General features: G+C 31.8%; 2 protein-coding genes and 1 non-coding gene across 6 annotated transcripts; 1 reads left to right on the top strand and 2 right to left on the bottom strand.

Annotated features, from left to right (window-relative positions):
- Window positions 1-5,688: 5,688 nt before the first annotated feature.
- LOC122275600 (fatty acyl-CoA reductase 2, chloroplastic) lies at window positions 5,689-9,620 on the bottom strand. The gene is made up of 9 exons (XM_043084722.1): window positions 8,950-9,620; window positions 8,651-8,754; window positions 8,341-8,540; window positions 8,147-8,247; window positions 7,793-7,997; window positions 7,447-7,608; window positions 7,266-7,347; window positions 6,678-7,075; window positions 5,689-6,101 (listed from the first exon to the last, which is right to left on the bottom strand). Exons 1-9 carry the CDS (start codon window positions 9,341-9,343, stop codon window positions 5,936-5,938), a joined length of 1,812 nt encoding a protein of 603 aa, XP_042940656.1. The 5' UTR covers window positions 9,344-9,620; the 3' UTR covers window positions 5,689-5,935.
- A 906-nt stretch (window positions 9,621-10,526) lies between these two features.
- Window positions 10,527-10,598, top strand: TRNAG-UCC. Its single transcript has one exon. It is a non-coding gene; the product is annotated as a tRNA-Gly (tRNA).
- An 818-nt stretch (window positions 10,599-11,416) lies between these two features.
- LOC122277627 (histone-lysine N-methyltransferase ATXR4) lies at window positions 11,417-15,701 on the bottom strand. 4 transcript variants are annotated; one of them, XR_006229044.1, is made up of 8 exons: window positions 15,228-15,701; window positions 14,123-14,178; window positions 13,741-13,867; window positions 12,946-13,015; window positions 12,662-12,841; window positions 12,254-12,325; window positions 11,927-12,163; window positions 11,606-11,821 (listed from the first exon to the last, which is right to left on the bottom strand). XR_006229044.1 is itself a non-coding variant. In XM_043087706.1 (7 exons), exons 1-7 carry the CDS (start codon window positions 15,591-15,593, stop codon window positions 11,672-11,674), a joined length of 1,017 nt encoding a protein of 338 aa, XP_042943640.1. In that variant the 5' UTR covers window positions 15,594-15,701; the 3' UTR covers window positions 11,417-11,671. The 4 variants fall into 4 exon arrangements, 3 of the variants coding, with proteins under 3 accessions (XP_042943640.1, XP_042943641.1, XP_042943642.1); XM_043087706.1 differs by lacking the exon at window positions 11,927-12,163 and having other exon boundaries at window positions 11,417-11,821; window positions 12,258-12,325; XM_043087707.1 differs by lacking the exon at window positions 11,927-12,163 and having other exon boundaries at window positions 11,417-11,821; window positions 15,228-15,700.
- Between the last annotated feature and the right edge of the window lie 171 nt (window positions 15,702-15,872).

Genomic DNA, 15,872 nt, shown 5'->3' with positions numbered 1-15,872 from the left:
AGATCTTGTTCAGATCTGAGTATTTTTATTTCTAAATTGTTTTTCATTTTGTACTTGTTTTTTATTGCCCATTTTTTTCTACAGATCTAAACATTTATACTCAAATTAATATTTAAGTCTTTTGAGACAACGTGTGAGAAGGGAGTAGATAGAGAGGCAGACATCGAAGAGTTGTATAGAGGTTCAAGAAAATTGGAAATGAGAGAGAGGTAGAAAAAGATAATTGTATTACTAAAATAAGAAAGTAACAGACTTAATAAACTTAACGGAAAAATAAGAAAAGTTGACGGAAAAATAAGAAAAATTACTGTAGCAGTTAGATAACCACTTATTATAATAGAATAGATATATAATTTTTTATTTTTTTCCTTACCAAACTATGGCCTATCTTTTTTTATTTTTGTTATTTTTTTTCATTCATTTTGTTTTGTATTCTTACATATATATTTTTTAAAATCACATTATTTAAAAATATTTTTTTAATCAGTAAAAAAAATTATCAAGGCCCATTTGTCAAAACAAAGAGCATTATTCTCTCATGTAATACCTTGTTATTAGATTATGCATATATAAAGGACACTTTTGATGAATATAAAATAAATTTTAATTTTAGCTATTCTATTTACATAAGTCCCCATATTATAATAGTTATTTTTTATTATATAATAATAAAATAATATAAGATAAATTTAACTTTAACTATTCACATCACATTTATGCATGAAATTATCTATTTATTTATTATATGGTAATGAGTAATTAATAATGTATAAAATATTTAATTCTTTTAATTTTTAATTTATTTTATTTTATCAAATTTTAATTATTAACTTATTTTATTTTATTATGTTTTACTATTTAATTTAAAAAAAACGAAAGAAAGTTTATGGATATAGATGAAGAGAAAAGAGAGTGTTATAAAAAAAATAAGAAAATAAATATTTGATTCGCGTGCCGTAACTATCAAATTTGATTTTAATTTTAAAATTATTATAACTAAAATTTACTATAGCTATCATTTACTTAATCTAATGTGAATATTTATTAGTTTAATAGTTAAAAAGTACAATATTTTTACATTTAAATACTTCAATAAGAGTGCACTTTGTGCGATATTTCACAATGGAAATGAATAGATGTAAGAGTTTTACTCTATAAAAGCACAGTCGCGTACTAATCTATATATCAATACCGATTCATTCATATTTAAATTTTAAATTAACACTATTTTCAATAAAATTTACCTTTTAACCAATTATATCATATTAATATACAAATATAATACAATTATGCTATAACTATATTTTTCCTAATGTAATAAAGTTGATTCAGCCTATCCTAGGAAGCCGCAAACTATTCGTAGACGAGGGGCGCCTTAAAATTAGTTCCGGGCCATCTATCCAGCCTACCTTGAACAGAAAGAAAATCACCTGAAAGTCTAATCATATCACTGTATAATCAACATATTTGATTTATTATTTTTCTTTCTATTTAAATAATGTAATAAAACAATAAAGTACATAATAATTAATTGAATATATATAGTATAAAACTTTCCTATAATATACTGATCAACGATTGTGACTACGGATTGAGTTTTTTATTTTTTTATTTTTTTATTTAATGGTTAAGTAAGTATTTTTTAATAAATTTTTTATTTTTATTTTTTTTAAATATTTAATTAATTCAAAAAAGTATTTAAACAAAAAATGATAAAATGTATTGTCTATTCTATGACTGTCTCGATAGCCTCCTTTGTGGAGTGGCACCACTTTTTTAAAATTATTAAAATTTGGAAAACATTATAAATATAAAAGAATCTTACAAAAGATCTCACATTGACGTGGCATTAATGTTATTTTAAAATATAATTTATACATATATAATTACTTTATTAATATATAGAAAATTTTAAAATAAAATTAATAATAAAATATTTCATTCTAATATTTTAATAGAAACTTTATTCCAAATTTTAATTCTCCTAACTTGCTGTTGAGGACGTCAAGGATTGTAACTTCCAATGATAAGGTTAGGGACGACGCCGATGATACCTATAAATAGGGGGGAGAAAAAAAGAGTTTTGCTATATATAATTAAAGTTGCGTATTAATCTGTGTACTAATATTGATTTCTTTATATTTAAATTTTAAATTAACACTATTTTTAATAAAATCTACTTTTTATCTAATCACAATAGATTGGTATATATATTAATATATAATTATACTTGTAACTAGATTTTTTTCTAAAAATTATATTTGTTTGAAAAAAAAAATCTGATATAACAGTAATGTGTGAAATCTTTTATGAAATTTGTGTGTGTCCATAGCATCTCTGTTAAAATTTAATAGATCACCGCATCAAGTTAACTACCACCAGACATGTAAGAAAAAGAGAGCCAACATTCTATGTTGAAAAATTCAACAACTACCAGATAGTACACGCAACTTTAACCATTAACCATATAGTCTTACCCAAATAAATAGTGGAAAATTAATAGGTCTGTTTACTTTACTTTACTTTCATTTCATTTCCTTGTCTTTTCTTTTTTCTCAATTATAGCTTATGTGATCATCAAGTCTATCTAAAGCACGTATAATATCTTACTGAAAAAAAATATCTGATTATAGAATTGCATCATGATCAGAGTCTGTCTGTTATGGGTTTATAGTGCAATATATATATGTTCCATAAAAATGTATTTTTGTTTCTAGATAGAAGAAAAAAGGTATATAAAGTGAACAGAATAACTATGTTATTAGATTCTTAGCTTAATTTAACCCCCGAAAAGTAAAATCAACTTGATTGATAACAAGTTGTATGACCGATTCATAGAAAAATAGGAGAAAAATATCCTTACGTTTGATGTAAAAATAAGTGAGAAAAACTATTGTGATAGATGTAAATTTGGAGGAAGGAAAAAACTATTTTGCCGTCCAGGCGGTATCGCTCAAGTAAAAAATATTTTTTATTTTTTTTATTTAGTGATTAAAAAAATGATTTTAAGTATATTGATATATTTATTTTTTATTTAATGATTAAGAAAGTGATTAAAAAATTATAAAAAGAATATTAAAAAAAAATTTTACACTGGATGATAAGTCCAACGATAAGGATGAGACGGCAAAGTAATCCCACCCTTTGGAGGAAATAAGAAAAATTATATTTATAATTTGACGTAGATAATAAATTTATTGTTTACTTTATATAATATAATATAATTTAAAAAATAAATTTTAATATTTAAATATTATCATTTCAACTATTTATGATGTGCTCTATACATAAATTTAAAAATAGAGTAATTTAATCAATTAAATGCAGAGTGTATTTTAAAGCTAAGTACTTGACATTATTTATTTTTTAAGGTACCCTTTTTTTCGACGGTTTTAATTAGAACATTAATTGCAATCTCGTCCGTCTGAAGATTTTCCAAATCTTCGCTAACGATGTTTTTTAATAACATTTAATGCCATATTTCCTTATGTCTTTTAAGCAATAATTTTGTCATCTTTTATGCTAATTTAATAAATTGGGTCAGTTTGTATTTTATATAAGATGAGATTAGTTGAGATAAAAGTTAAAAATTAAATAAAATATTATTAAATTATAAGTTTTTAATATTATTTTTATTTTAAAATTTGAAAAAATTAAATTTTTTATTTTATTTTAATGCACGCACGGTTGGTTGCGCTATACCTTATTCAAAAAATTCTATTCATCCTCTCTATACTATTTATTATATATGATTTTTTTATCAAATGTGTAATGTATGAACGATGAGTAGAATAATTATTTTAATTTATCAACAATAAAAAATAAAAGATTATGTTTATTTTGAGGTATAAACATGATGAGTAGAAGTGCTAGAGAATTGGTAATAGTCTAGCCATAACTAAAACTAAAATTTGCCTAAAATCACATTATTTGTTTTTTACCTTTTTCATTCTAAATATAACTTTAGATTAGATTATTTATCTACTAGCCAAATAAAATTATTTTTTTAATAATAATCTTTTATATTTTTTTTCAAATTTTGTATTTATGTTACCTATATGTTAATTAATAATTTAATTATTGTCTGGCATTATCTTTTTTCAACCTAATTATTTAACAAATATATTTTTTCAATCCTAATGCTGATACTTTAGAATGATAAAATTGAACATTACTTTAATCGATTATGTGCTCGAATTAAAAATATATATGTATAAATCAAATAACAAAGACATGTAAACTTAGATACTGTTTGACCATTTGAATTTTTCATTTTAAATATAAAATTTTTATCTTATTATTACAACTTTCTCAAATTTTTATATAAAATATAATAAACAATTCAATTTTTTCTTAACTTTTTTAAATTTTAAAATAATAATAATATTAAAATATAATATTTTAATATTTAACTTTAAAATTCAAAATTTTCGTACAAGAATTCTCAATAACTAACCATAACCTTAAAATCCCCCAAGTAATCAAAAAGTAAAAAGTTGCTTAGACATGCTAAATGCAAAACAGTGGAGGATATACAACACGATTTGCATTGAAAATTGAACCACTTTTCTAAATTATTTTTTATTTTTAGTCAGTGAACCGTCGCTCTCCAAATATAACTTTTATTATAACTGTCTTACTTGAAAGCATTTGCTTCAATGCAGCAGATTTAATAAAAGATAAGCCATATTTTTTATTTTACTATATTTGATTAGTACAATACCAGTACTCTCAGTATTCACTAAGGGTGTGATTGGTCCGATCCATTTAGGGCAGAGTCAATATGTATCGGTTTTATTTTTTTAAAAATGGATTATTCATTAGTTATCTTCTTAAATCAGTAGTTCAATTTTATCAATTTTTCATCTAATTTTCTGATTTTAATGTATTATATTCTATATTATATAATATAGTATATTATAATATATAATATTATAGTGATAATATATTATAATTGTTTTATAGACTATAATGATATATTATAATGTGTAATATAGTGATATATTATAGTATATTATAATTTATAGTGATATAGTATTAGTATAACTATTAATACAATAAATAAAATGATATAAGATTTTAAAATTTAATATTATATTAATTATTAATTTATCATATAATATAAAACTATTTTATATATAATTATACATTATATATATAAATTATATACAATAAAAAAAATTAAAATATATATATGAAACGGTCCGATCCGATTTTAGAAAAAGAAAAATGGAATCGGACCGATTTTGACCAGTTTTAATAAAAATAAAACTTATACAAGACCGAACCAAACTCGGAACCGGACCAATCCCACTAATTTAATCTGGTCTGATCTAGTCCAGTCCGTTTTACTAGTTCACCAGTTTTTTTTACACCCCTAGTGTTCACACGCTACTCGCCACCTACTTACAATGGATTAAACCTGGCCTTTCTTATTCCAGACGGTGTCTTTTGGTGTAGACTCAGCCAGCCTTGTCTATCCAACTTACTTTTGCATTTCTTTTTATTTTCTTAGTTTTTCGTTTCTTTGGCAAGGAATTCTCATCTTAGATCTACACCCAGACCTACCACGTACTTCCGTTTCACCAAGATCTTCGAGTTCCCCCTTTTATCTAACCTGGTAATGTAAGTGGACAACCAAACCCAACGAAATCTGCCCAATTAGAAATGCAAGTGAAGATAAAGGAATTAGGTAACAAGATTCATCCATTTCATTAGAATCCTATTACAGGAGCATTGGTTGTTTACACCATAGATATTAAGGCAACACTTCGGTTTTCCTTGCCTTATAATCGAAATACAGTATAGATTATTCAGGGAACACTCTTTGTCCCAATTTATAAGTTCTAAAAAAAAAACGAAAGTAACATTGTTTTATTACAATTGGTTGCAGGACCTTGCTGCTGGTGATTACATGTAAGAAGATGAATGGTACTTAGCTACCCATCCCTCTACCCTTCATGACGTGCGTCCTTAGACCCGGAATATGGACATTTGTGATATAATCTCTCCAATCTATGCTGCCCACATCGAATCCAAATTCCCTCTTCTCTTCATCAGACATCCTCTCCATTAATCTTTGAGTATTGCTGCTATCGAACCTGCGGCGCATTAATATAGATACTTATGTATATAGTCAATAAATTTTTGCAAGAGAAGGACCAGACACAGAACCATAGATTATCGGTAAGTCTAGCATACTTTCTGTTGGCCCAAGTGATGGAATGAATTCGGATAGTGGGCTTGACGTGAAAGGGGGTTCATTGAATTCCATCTAAATGGAATTGGTCAAAGATTTAGAGGATATTTAGGAAGAGTAGGTCATGGTTTCCAATGTATAAGGGAACAGCCTATTGCACCAAAGGATATGGGCCACAAATAATACAGTAAGCAATAAGGTAGAAGATTCTTCTTTTTGGCATAAAGGAGTTTGAATAGAAAACAGAATAAAGATCTGAGTTAACCATCGAAGTTTATCCCGGCCACATAGCAGCCAACTCCGATCCCTTACATCTTCTTATGTTTTGTAGGTTTTGTCAGTGTTAATCGATCCGTCCGGAATTGGAATGAACACTTTCCACAATTTTGCTTGTTAAATGAGGTTTACTTGGTCTTATTGTTATTTAAAATTCACATTACTCTATCACCAGTCAAGAAAACAAGCTTTAATTACTTACCTTCCACCATAAAATGTGTATGGCTTGTATATGTTTGCCAAGTACTTTGCTTGTTCTACTGATTTTCTGCAAATAAATTCAAGTTTCTGAGACAATTTCCCATTTGAAGAGGCCATAGCTGTCAACCCACTTCGCTGAATAGCATCTCCCCATAGGTGAGTAGAGAACTCTTCCATGGATCTAAATAGCTTCATAGATGGAACCTGGATTGGCCTACCCTTTGAATCCATGCATGGAGAGGAATTATAGTGCTCGTAGAGCAATCTCGCGAGGTCTTGGAAAACTAGCGGATTTACAACAGATGAAGCAATCTGGTATACATTGATGTCCGGTTTTTGGGCCATTCCATGCCTTGCAATGGCTGCCAGGGTTGCATTAACAACCATATCTGCTGGTACCTGCAACAAGTACGTCAAGAGACCAACTTGCCATGGTGTGCTTTCTATTGACATAGAAGCACGAATTAAATGGATTGAATTGAACTTGTTAGCTAATCTTTTTCCTGATAAAAAGGAACCAGGCAGGCTAGCCAAAAACATGGAAAAGTTATATATAGTATAGCAATGCAAGTATTTACTTAATACTTACTACATCGAGTACTCCATTTGGATCAACTAAGAAACCAGTGAGTTGCCCTTTCCCATAGTACAGGACTATAGGATCCATCATTCTGTAGGAGTGGAGAAGAGTGGAGACAAGGTTAGTTCCGCTAAGATCAAAGCAACTGCATGCACTAAAGAGGTTAACATAGATGCTGAGTAGGGGATACCTATTCCCTTGCATCCATCCAGGGAATGGCTCTTTGCAAGTGCTCTCAATAACACTGGGTCTAATAATGACAACCGGTATTTCTCCTCTCAATTTGTCAATCATCATTTCCCCCATAGCCTTCGTGAAAACATAAGTATCTTGCCAGCCATATATTTTGGCCCTGATAAAATACCAAATATCATTCCCTTATATTTCTAGCAATTTCAATTCAAGTACACTATTATTCCAAGTGGAAATCCAACATGTGAATTGTGAAGCATTCTGGATCAAGGATTACGTGTTTCTATTTTCTTGGGAACTAAAATGAAGCAATAGAGAGGAAAATAAGAGAGAAGAAACATCACCTTTCCAGACCCAACTCTTTCATCTTTTGAGCCACTAAATCTACTTCAGAATCTTTCTTGAAATCCGAAGCCAACTTCATTTCACTTTCGATGTCCAATGTAGGGAGGGATCCTGATGAAATTTGGAAAATCTCTCTTGATATACTATCTCCAATACCGAATGGCTTTTCCATTATTCTTCCTTGTCTTTGTCCATTAACATAAGCTTCAAATAAAGCAATGAAATGCATGTCACGTGATATATGTTTCAAATAGACCATCAGAAATCGTTCCAGTGTCCATTGTAACTCAATTTTATAAAAGTGGGTTCCTCACACCTCTATTTTCTGCCACAGCATGTGCCTCTAAACTTACCTGTTGATACTTGCAAGAAGAGCTTGATTTTCTTGCACTTCTTCGCAAAGCCCATGAGGTGGCAAGGTCCTTTTGTGTTTATATCAATAGCAACATCATATCTGCGGTCGCACAAATTCTAAATTCTAAAACAACTATAATTTGAAGATCTTGAAATTCAGTGGTAAACATGAACTTGTAGTAGAAAAGTTGACCTTTCGTCGAATGTTGTATTCGCTGCAGAATTTACGATTACGTCGACATCCTTTGCAATAAAGTTCGCTGAATCTTCATCTAAGCCAAGATTGGATTCGCAGATATTACCCACCACAGGAACTAGCTTGCTCAACATGAAGGATTGGTATGATTTTCCATGAATTTGTTGGAGGCACTTGAAAATCTCTGTATTTATGATCTAAAGCAACAACCACAAATCAAACATCTTAATTCAAGACCAAGACATGAAGTTCACTAAACTGATATAGAAATTTGAAAAGCTCCAGAGATAGGGGCATCAGAACATACTTCACTTCTCAGTCTATCCATTGCCGCCTCCTTGTTTTCTGCCTTGATCAAAAGAAACATTCTACCCACATCGGGCTCTGTCCGTAAAATCTTCTCAATAAAAACTGTTTTATTTATTTTGGAACAGACAGAAAGAAATCAACTCTATTGATAATCGAAGATCCAACACTTACAAAAGAGAAATACTTGAATCGAGGAAACCTTAATACAATGTCAATGAAAATGCTTAGTTACGCATATATATAAATATATATATATATATATATATATATATTTATATGTATAATATATACACATACCTTTTGCTAGAAACCCAGTTGCACCAGTGATAAGAAACGTCTTGCCTCTTAGAAATTTGACAATTCCAATACCATCATGCACCTCGACCGAAGGGGTGGATGGTTCTCCATAGGGCACCAAATCCTTCACTGCAATCTCTGCCTGGCTCTTTCCATTTGGCGACAAAACCAAGCTTCCAGCATCTCTTAAAACTGCACTTTGATCCGTGCTCACCAATGCTTGTCTTCCTGCCATAACCGAAGAAAACCCAGTAGACTTTACTACATTACCACCTCCTTGACAATACACCACATTCTTATTCATCCTCAGAAAGCACCGGTCACGCATGTCGGACACTCTTGGGAGTTTAGTCAGTGCAACTGACGAAGAATTTAGGAACAAAGCCCCCATCATTTGTCGAGAAAATAGAGAAAAATTTTAGATGAAAAAAAAAAATAAAACTATAAGTTTTGCAGTTAAAAGTGGGTTGGCTTGAAACCTTAGCTAAACACTTCCTGCATAAAAAAGAAAAGCAAGTAAACTAACTAAGCTCTGCACGATAAAAGATGGGTTAAGTTCGGTTTTAAAGGGAAAGAAAGGTGGGGTGAATTTAAGGGAGAAGGAGATGAGGGTTAGGTAAATTTGGATACTCTAACTTCTGAGAGATTTTTCTATGGTGGCTCTCTTTTTGCCACCCCTTCACACTTCCCACCAACCGCTAAGATGGCGGGAACTCTCTTTCTTCCACTTCTTTGATTGGTCTTCTGTGCCATAAATTTTCCCGGGAAATGTTGAGGGAGAAAGGGTGTGAAGAGGTGGGTTGGGCTGATGGCTATGGAACGGGCCTGGCTCTCGTCTACTACTGATTTTGTTGCTTAGTACGTGACCGGGGGCAGCTCAGTTCAGATTGGGGCCGGCAGTTGCCTAAGTCCTACCCCAACTAGGCCCCCTCAAAAAGTATTTTGATCTTTTCCTACTGAAAAGATGAAGAAAGAAAGCAAATGATGAATTCTCAATTCCATTCGTGGGTTTAGGTTTTTATATATTTTTTCATTGTAAGTTTACTTGTTTGCTTGTATGTTGTTTCAATCTTAAATATGTCTAATAAAAAACACGAACATTGAATCTTAAATTAAGAGGTTAAAAAATGAATATAGATGTGAAAATCTAAAGGAAAAGAGAAATCGAAAAAATAATTCAATGCAAGAAGTTGATGAATAATTATTTTCTTTTAAAATAATATTTAATTGTTATAATAATTTTTTTAATAGGTAATTGTTATGATAAAAATATAAATGCTTTCTAATTTTCGCCTAATGCCTCATTTGACATTGATGTCACATATTAAATGACTGTTCATTTAAATAAAAACATACGAAGCTAATTGAAATGTATCATATCAATGGTGTGACTATGAATGATAAAATCTAAAACGAAGAGTAACATTACTTAACACTTAAAATGTACCATGATATGTGTCATATTCAAATCCATATCATACATATATACTGTAGCCATAGAGATTACATATTAATTAGATAACGACTGTCCCTTGATTAACGAAGAATACCATAAAGCAAGGAAGATTAGTTCAAAGGCGTTTGTAGTCCAACGGTTAGGATAATTGCCTTCCAAGCAATAGACCCGGGTTCGACTCCCGGCAAACGCACCTTGTTTTTTAAATTTTTTTGAAAAACCACGTACGGTTGCTTAATGCTATAACTAGGAACTCTTATATATCCCTCAAGGAGGCAATGGACAACCCTTTTTTCTATCAAATACACACATGACAAAAATTTTCAACCTAGCTCTGGATCGTGAGAGCGAGATGACCATGAATGATCGATGGACAACCTGGCCCCTATAAATGCAGAAGCCCGGAGCAAATAATGAAAGACGCAGGCAAATCCATTTGGGCAGGACAGGATGGACCTTTTCTTGCTGGGTTTACCTTATCACATTATGAAAAGTGAATGGGGAAACTAAGATAGGGGCTAGCTTGCTTCCACTTGTGGCAGCATTTATTTTGATAAGCACTTGGTGGCTGCATTTATAAATTATATAAGAATAACGTTATATATCATCTCAATTTTTATTATTCTCTCATCATTTTATAATGTAATATTATATGATTAGAGATTATTTATTATATTTTACTTGTAAACCTATTATCTAATAAGACATTATTAGATAATGAAAAAATTGATAATCAATAAATTTTTTTTATAATATAATTAGTTTGGATAAGCTTTTTGGGTCTAATTTGGTTGTGGATTTAAAGTTCGGGGCTGATGATACTAATATCTCACAAAGTGCGATTAATAAAATGTGTATGAAATTTAACAAACAACTCATTTCTTTCAAAAGAGTGATGCGAGGCTGCCGCCCAGCAATGATTGTTGGGCATGCCGCATGGTACAAATTTTACTCTCTTTTATTTTTCATATTTTTTTAACATATTTAAATATTTAAAAAAAAATACATCAATACACTAAAAGTTACTTCCTTAATCATTAAGTTAAAAAAAATTAAAAATTAAATACATATCGGTCAAAATAAATAGACAAACTAAGCCGCGTACCAGCATTTTGTTTCAAAATTTCAAAATCTCTAACATTATGGTGCTTTTACCGGCGGCTAGGGGACCTTTTGTTACCACTGATACACAGAAGCTTATTAAACAACTAGTACACTACTGATTAAAGCATCAGAGAATGCAAAATATACGCGGATAATGTCAAATCATACGCATTCAAAGGAACAGGAATGACTCTTAATCACCAGAGGAGCACCGAAAACAATTGCACTGAAAACCAAACCCCTGGGACAGGAGAGTTTGCCGAGCATCACGATCCATACTTGCATCAATATAGCAGATCCGAAGCTCTTCTCCTGCAAAATGCCAAACAAAGTTTGTATTGGATTGGTGTTAATGTCCTAATTGAGGATTTGCGTAAACAAGTTCACCAAGTGTGTATAATCCAGCTTAAAGCTGACCCAGCTTCCCAGAGGTGTGCATATAATCATAACAATGCTTTGTCTCAACTAACAAACTTGATACGCTCCTTTTCCTCAATCTAATAAATTCAGTTCAGAAGGGCTCCCGTGTACAAGCATGAAGATACATGCTTCATCTAAGAGAAACTGGACAGCCTTTGAGAAACTGTCAATCTATCTAGCAACACAAAAAGGAGAGATGGTCTCGTTGTCCAACTGGTGCAGCACTCTTACACCCTATATTTACAGCATATTTTCAAGTTTGTCATTCCCTTATCCAGTCCTTCCAAAAGTAAATGACTTATAACTGCATGACATGCGACAAACCTGCCTCAACATCACGAAGGACCTTCAATCTGGCATCTGCATTCTCAATCCATAAAATGTGTGCATTGGGATCTGCAGCAAGATAGCAGATAATTTAGTTTTTCAGGTCATATAAAGGCATGAATTATATTGCAGGGGTATCTTATGGAGATCCTTTGCTATTTTGATCCTTAAACAGAAAAAATCAATCCTTGTGACAACTCCTCTTCATAAGCAGAGCATTCACATGTAAACACGGTGGTTAAAAATGAACTTCTGTTTGCATGTCATCTCGATTTGTAGATAAACCCAAAATAGATTGCTCAGTTATAAAATCGTATATGACCAACGACAATAATGTGCACGAGTGTGCACGAGTCCTTTGTACAAGGCAGGAATTGGCATAAGTTTGAAAAAGGGAGAGCTTACCACAGTCATGATTGTAGAACGATGGAAGCATATACACAGCATTACCAACAGCAGCTTCAGCTTCTACAGAGGCAGCGGCTGATGTAAGAAGATCTTCATACAATCCTCCAGCCAATTCAACACGAAACGCATTAATACGAATACGTGCCAAAACGCTAGTGTACCATGTCTTGGTTAGAACTTGTAATGTCAAGGAGATATACTAAAAAAAAAAAAGGCACTGAAGAAGTGAAACAGACGACTGGATGGAAACTAAACATAAATTTGTGTCATGTGGAGGATACAAGCTACCTGTTCATCGCAGATATTTGCCTTTGTGAAGGCACCCCTTAGTAAGTTAAACCCCTCTTCCATCTGTAAAATGTCTATATAGGATGATTACTACGAGAATGGACAATGTCCAAAACCAACGAATTTACTATAGTTATTTGTCGATCAAATCTTCATTTATTTATCAATTTCTTTACTCCTAATCTCCTAAGTAACACAAGCAGATAAAAGAAGCTTCACAATAGAACTTAACATATAAGTCTTGATATTGCTTTACAGTGTTCTGCTTGGCCACTGAGATTTCTCATATGAGAATTTTGAGTTTTAAAATTAAATATTAAAATATTATATTTTTATATTATTATTATTTTGGGATTTGAAAAAATAAGAAAAAAGTTAAATTGTTTATTATATTTTGTATGGAAATTTGAGAAAGTTGTAATGATGAGATGAGAATTTTGTGTTTGAGATGAAAATTCTTTGTGGCCAAACAGTACCTAAGAGAGCATCAGTCAATTACCACAAATTAGATTTCTGGGAGAAGATTAAAAGAGGAAAGATATTGTACCACATGCTTGCATGATTCAGATAAACCCACTTTTCAGGAATAATTTCCCCCCCTTGTAAACAGCGACAGAATCAGGCCAGTTTTAATCAAAGTATTCAAGCATTACCCAAACTAAAGAATTTAAAGTGCTACAGTATTAAAAAGAAACATACAGAATGCACCGTTAGAATCCTTCTTACACAAATTTTCATCATACTCCCAACACTGTCTAGCACAAAGAACTCAAAATTTATTTTCCCACCTCTGAAACCATTACTGGAGATAAACTTTCCGGTTGAAGAATGTCAAAACTGTCAGCAGCTGCAACTCCTGATATGACCATACAAGCTAACCGTTTCACCAGAAGTGGGTACTTCAAACCGTGCATTCTATAGAAATACATAATGAAAATTAAGGAATCTAAAGTACCATGAAGCTTTTGTGGGTGTTTTCAAGTGTAGACAGCGAAGTTTCAAACCTTGTAAATAAGGCAATCTTTCTATATCATACGACAGTACATGTTGCACTATGATGGTCTATCAAAGATTAATATAAAATAAAAACAATGAATCCTCATAAAAAGACATCGAAGAGCAAGAAATCAAGCATGTGGAAATAAAAGTCATTCAGAGAAGTTCCCATACCGGCAATAATTATCATAGTCTGACCAGTTTGCTCTCCTCTCAACATTGTAAAAACCCTAAAATCCATGAAAATATAGCCATAATTTAATTTTTATAAGGAGCCATCAATGATTCACATTTCAAACCAACTGGTAACTTCTTATATCTCTTTACATTATGACTAACATCCATTCTTGAAAACAAAGAGTAAGCTCAGAAAATAATTTTCATGATAACGTGTTAAAGAAAGACATGACACCTAGATAAAAAGGAAGTTCTCCACAAGAGGGACAAGTTAGTCCTTTCAAATATCAAACTTTTCTGCTTAGTATTATCCTTTGTTCTTGCATCCAGTTAAAAAGTAGCCATAGAATATGGTGGTCAAGGTTGTCCTACTCAGGCTTATAAATTTCTCTTCTGCAAACTTCAGCGGACTCCAACCTTTCTCAGCAATATACTGCAACTAATTGTATCCCCCCTACACCCTAGCCCAAAAAAAGAAATCATCGGGTCACGGTACCTCTCATAGAGAAAGATATCATAAGTCCCTTCACCATTACGGGGTCCTTAATGCTCTACATCATGATTAGTATCAGAAAAATTATGACACAACCACAAAAATTCAAAAGGAGATTGGGAAAATTAGATGCGGCCAAAATCATAGATACTCGCAATTATCATTTTTAATAATAATATACCATATATATTCATCAATTCTGCTTTCCCTGAAAAGCAACATTCTCTATAGAATCAGTCTACATCCTGCAGCCTGCTTGTCCCATTACATGGTGGTGAATGAATCGTTAATAGTTTATGAAATCTCAAGGGTAACTTATCAATTAACGAAACTGCCTAAAAAAGATTCTTATTTGGCAGTCAAAAATGGCAAACTCTTGTTTAATTGAGTCTATTTAAAGCCTTTTCTAGTTCACTCAAGGTTTATGCTTGACTCCACAACGCTTGCTAGAGTTCAAGTCTGTTGACCCATTTACATGCTACAAAGGACCTTGTTCATAGTTCCAGAATAACACTGCATAGAAGCACAGATATTACTAGCCTCGTCAATGTACACATCCTTACATTAAAAACTTCAAACACGAGGTGGGTGATACTTAAACATATATACCATGGATTGTTCTTCGCATTCATTGCTACAAAACTGGATAGCTTGAGTTTGAGAAGTAGCTTTCAGCTTTCTGAGGCAGAAGTAACAGACGCTATGAGTTGTAGAAAGCAAAGGGTGGGCAACGAGGGGCCTCGCGGTGTGGATGAGATCTCCGGCTCCAATTCTCCGAGTGGCAAACACGCCTCTACCAGCCGACTCGGTTAGAGAGACCCGGATCGGAGGCGGTTCAGGTCGAACCGGATCCTCACTCTTGTTAGCTGTGCTGCTGGTGAAGAAGTAGGTGGAGGAGGATGTCCGAAATAGCGTCGCCTGCGAATGCAATATTTTGAACCGCGAAGCCCAACGGCCCAGGGCCAGGGCCGACATTTTCCCAAGCGCGTCCAACTTCTTTGCGAGAGGGTCGGATCAGAGATTAACCCCTAAAGACGCAGAGAGATACTCGAGGTGCCTTCAGGCTTTTTCTGTTCATATATACACAAGAAGGTGGAAATTTTAAACTTATTTTTTCATATTAAACTTAAAAATTGAATAAAATATTATTAAAATATATTTTTATTTAAAAATTTTAAAAAAATTAAATTATTTATTATATTTTATATAAAAATTTAAAAAAATTATAATAATTAAAACATGTTAGATAAGTGA

Source organism: Carya illinoinensis, chromosome 9 (genome assembly GCF_018687715.1).
Source record: "Carya illinoinensis cultivar Pawnee chromosome 9, C.illinoinensisPawnee_v1, whole genome shotgun sequence".
In the NCBI taxonomy this organism is placed as follows: Eukaryota; Viridiplantae; Streptophyta; class Magnoliopsida; order Fagales; family Juglandaceae; genus Carya; species Carya illinoinensis.
Note: the sequence above shows the minus strand (reverse complement) of the source record. Positions and strands in the feature narration are given on the sequence as shown.

Excerpts from the sequence above, each read along its gene's own strand:
- LOC122275600 (XM_043084722.1), bottom strand. The coding sequence starts at position 9,343 with ATGATGGGGGCTTTGTTCCTAAATTCTTCGTCAGTTGCACTGACTAAA. Across the intron at positions 7,076-7,265 it reads CAAATGGAGTACTCGATGTA|GTACCAGCAGATATGGTTGT; the intron begins GTAAGTATTAAG and ends TACTTGTTGCAG. Across the intron at positions 6,102-6,677 it reads TACACATTTTATGGTGGAAG|GTTCGATAGCAGCAATACTC; the intron begins GTAAGTAATTAA and ends AATGCGCCGCAG.
- LOC122277627 (XM_043087706.1), bottom strand. The coding sequence starts at position 15,593 with ATGTCGGCCCTGGCCCTGGGCCGTTGGGCTTCGCGGTTCAAAATATTG. Across the intron at positions 14,179-15,227 it reads AATGCGAAGAACAATCCATG|GGTTTTTACAATGTTGAGAG; the intron begins GTATATATGTTT and ends CATGGATTTTAG. Across the intron at positions 11,822-12,257 it reads AGGTCCTTCGTGATGTTGAG|GAGAAGAGCTTCGGATCTGC; the intron begins GCAGGTTTGTCG and ends GGCATTTTGCAG.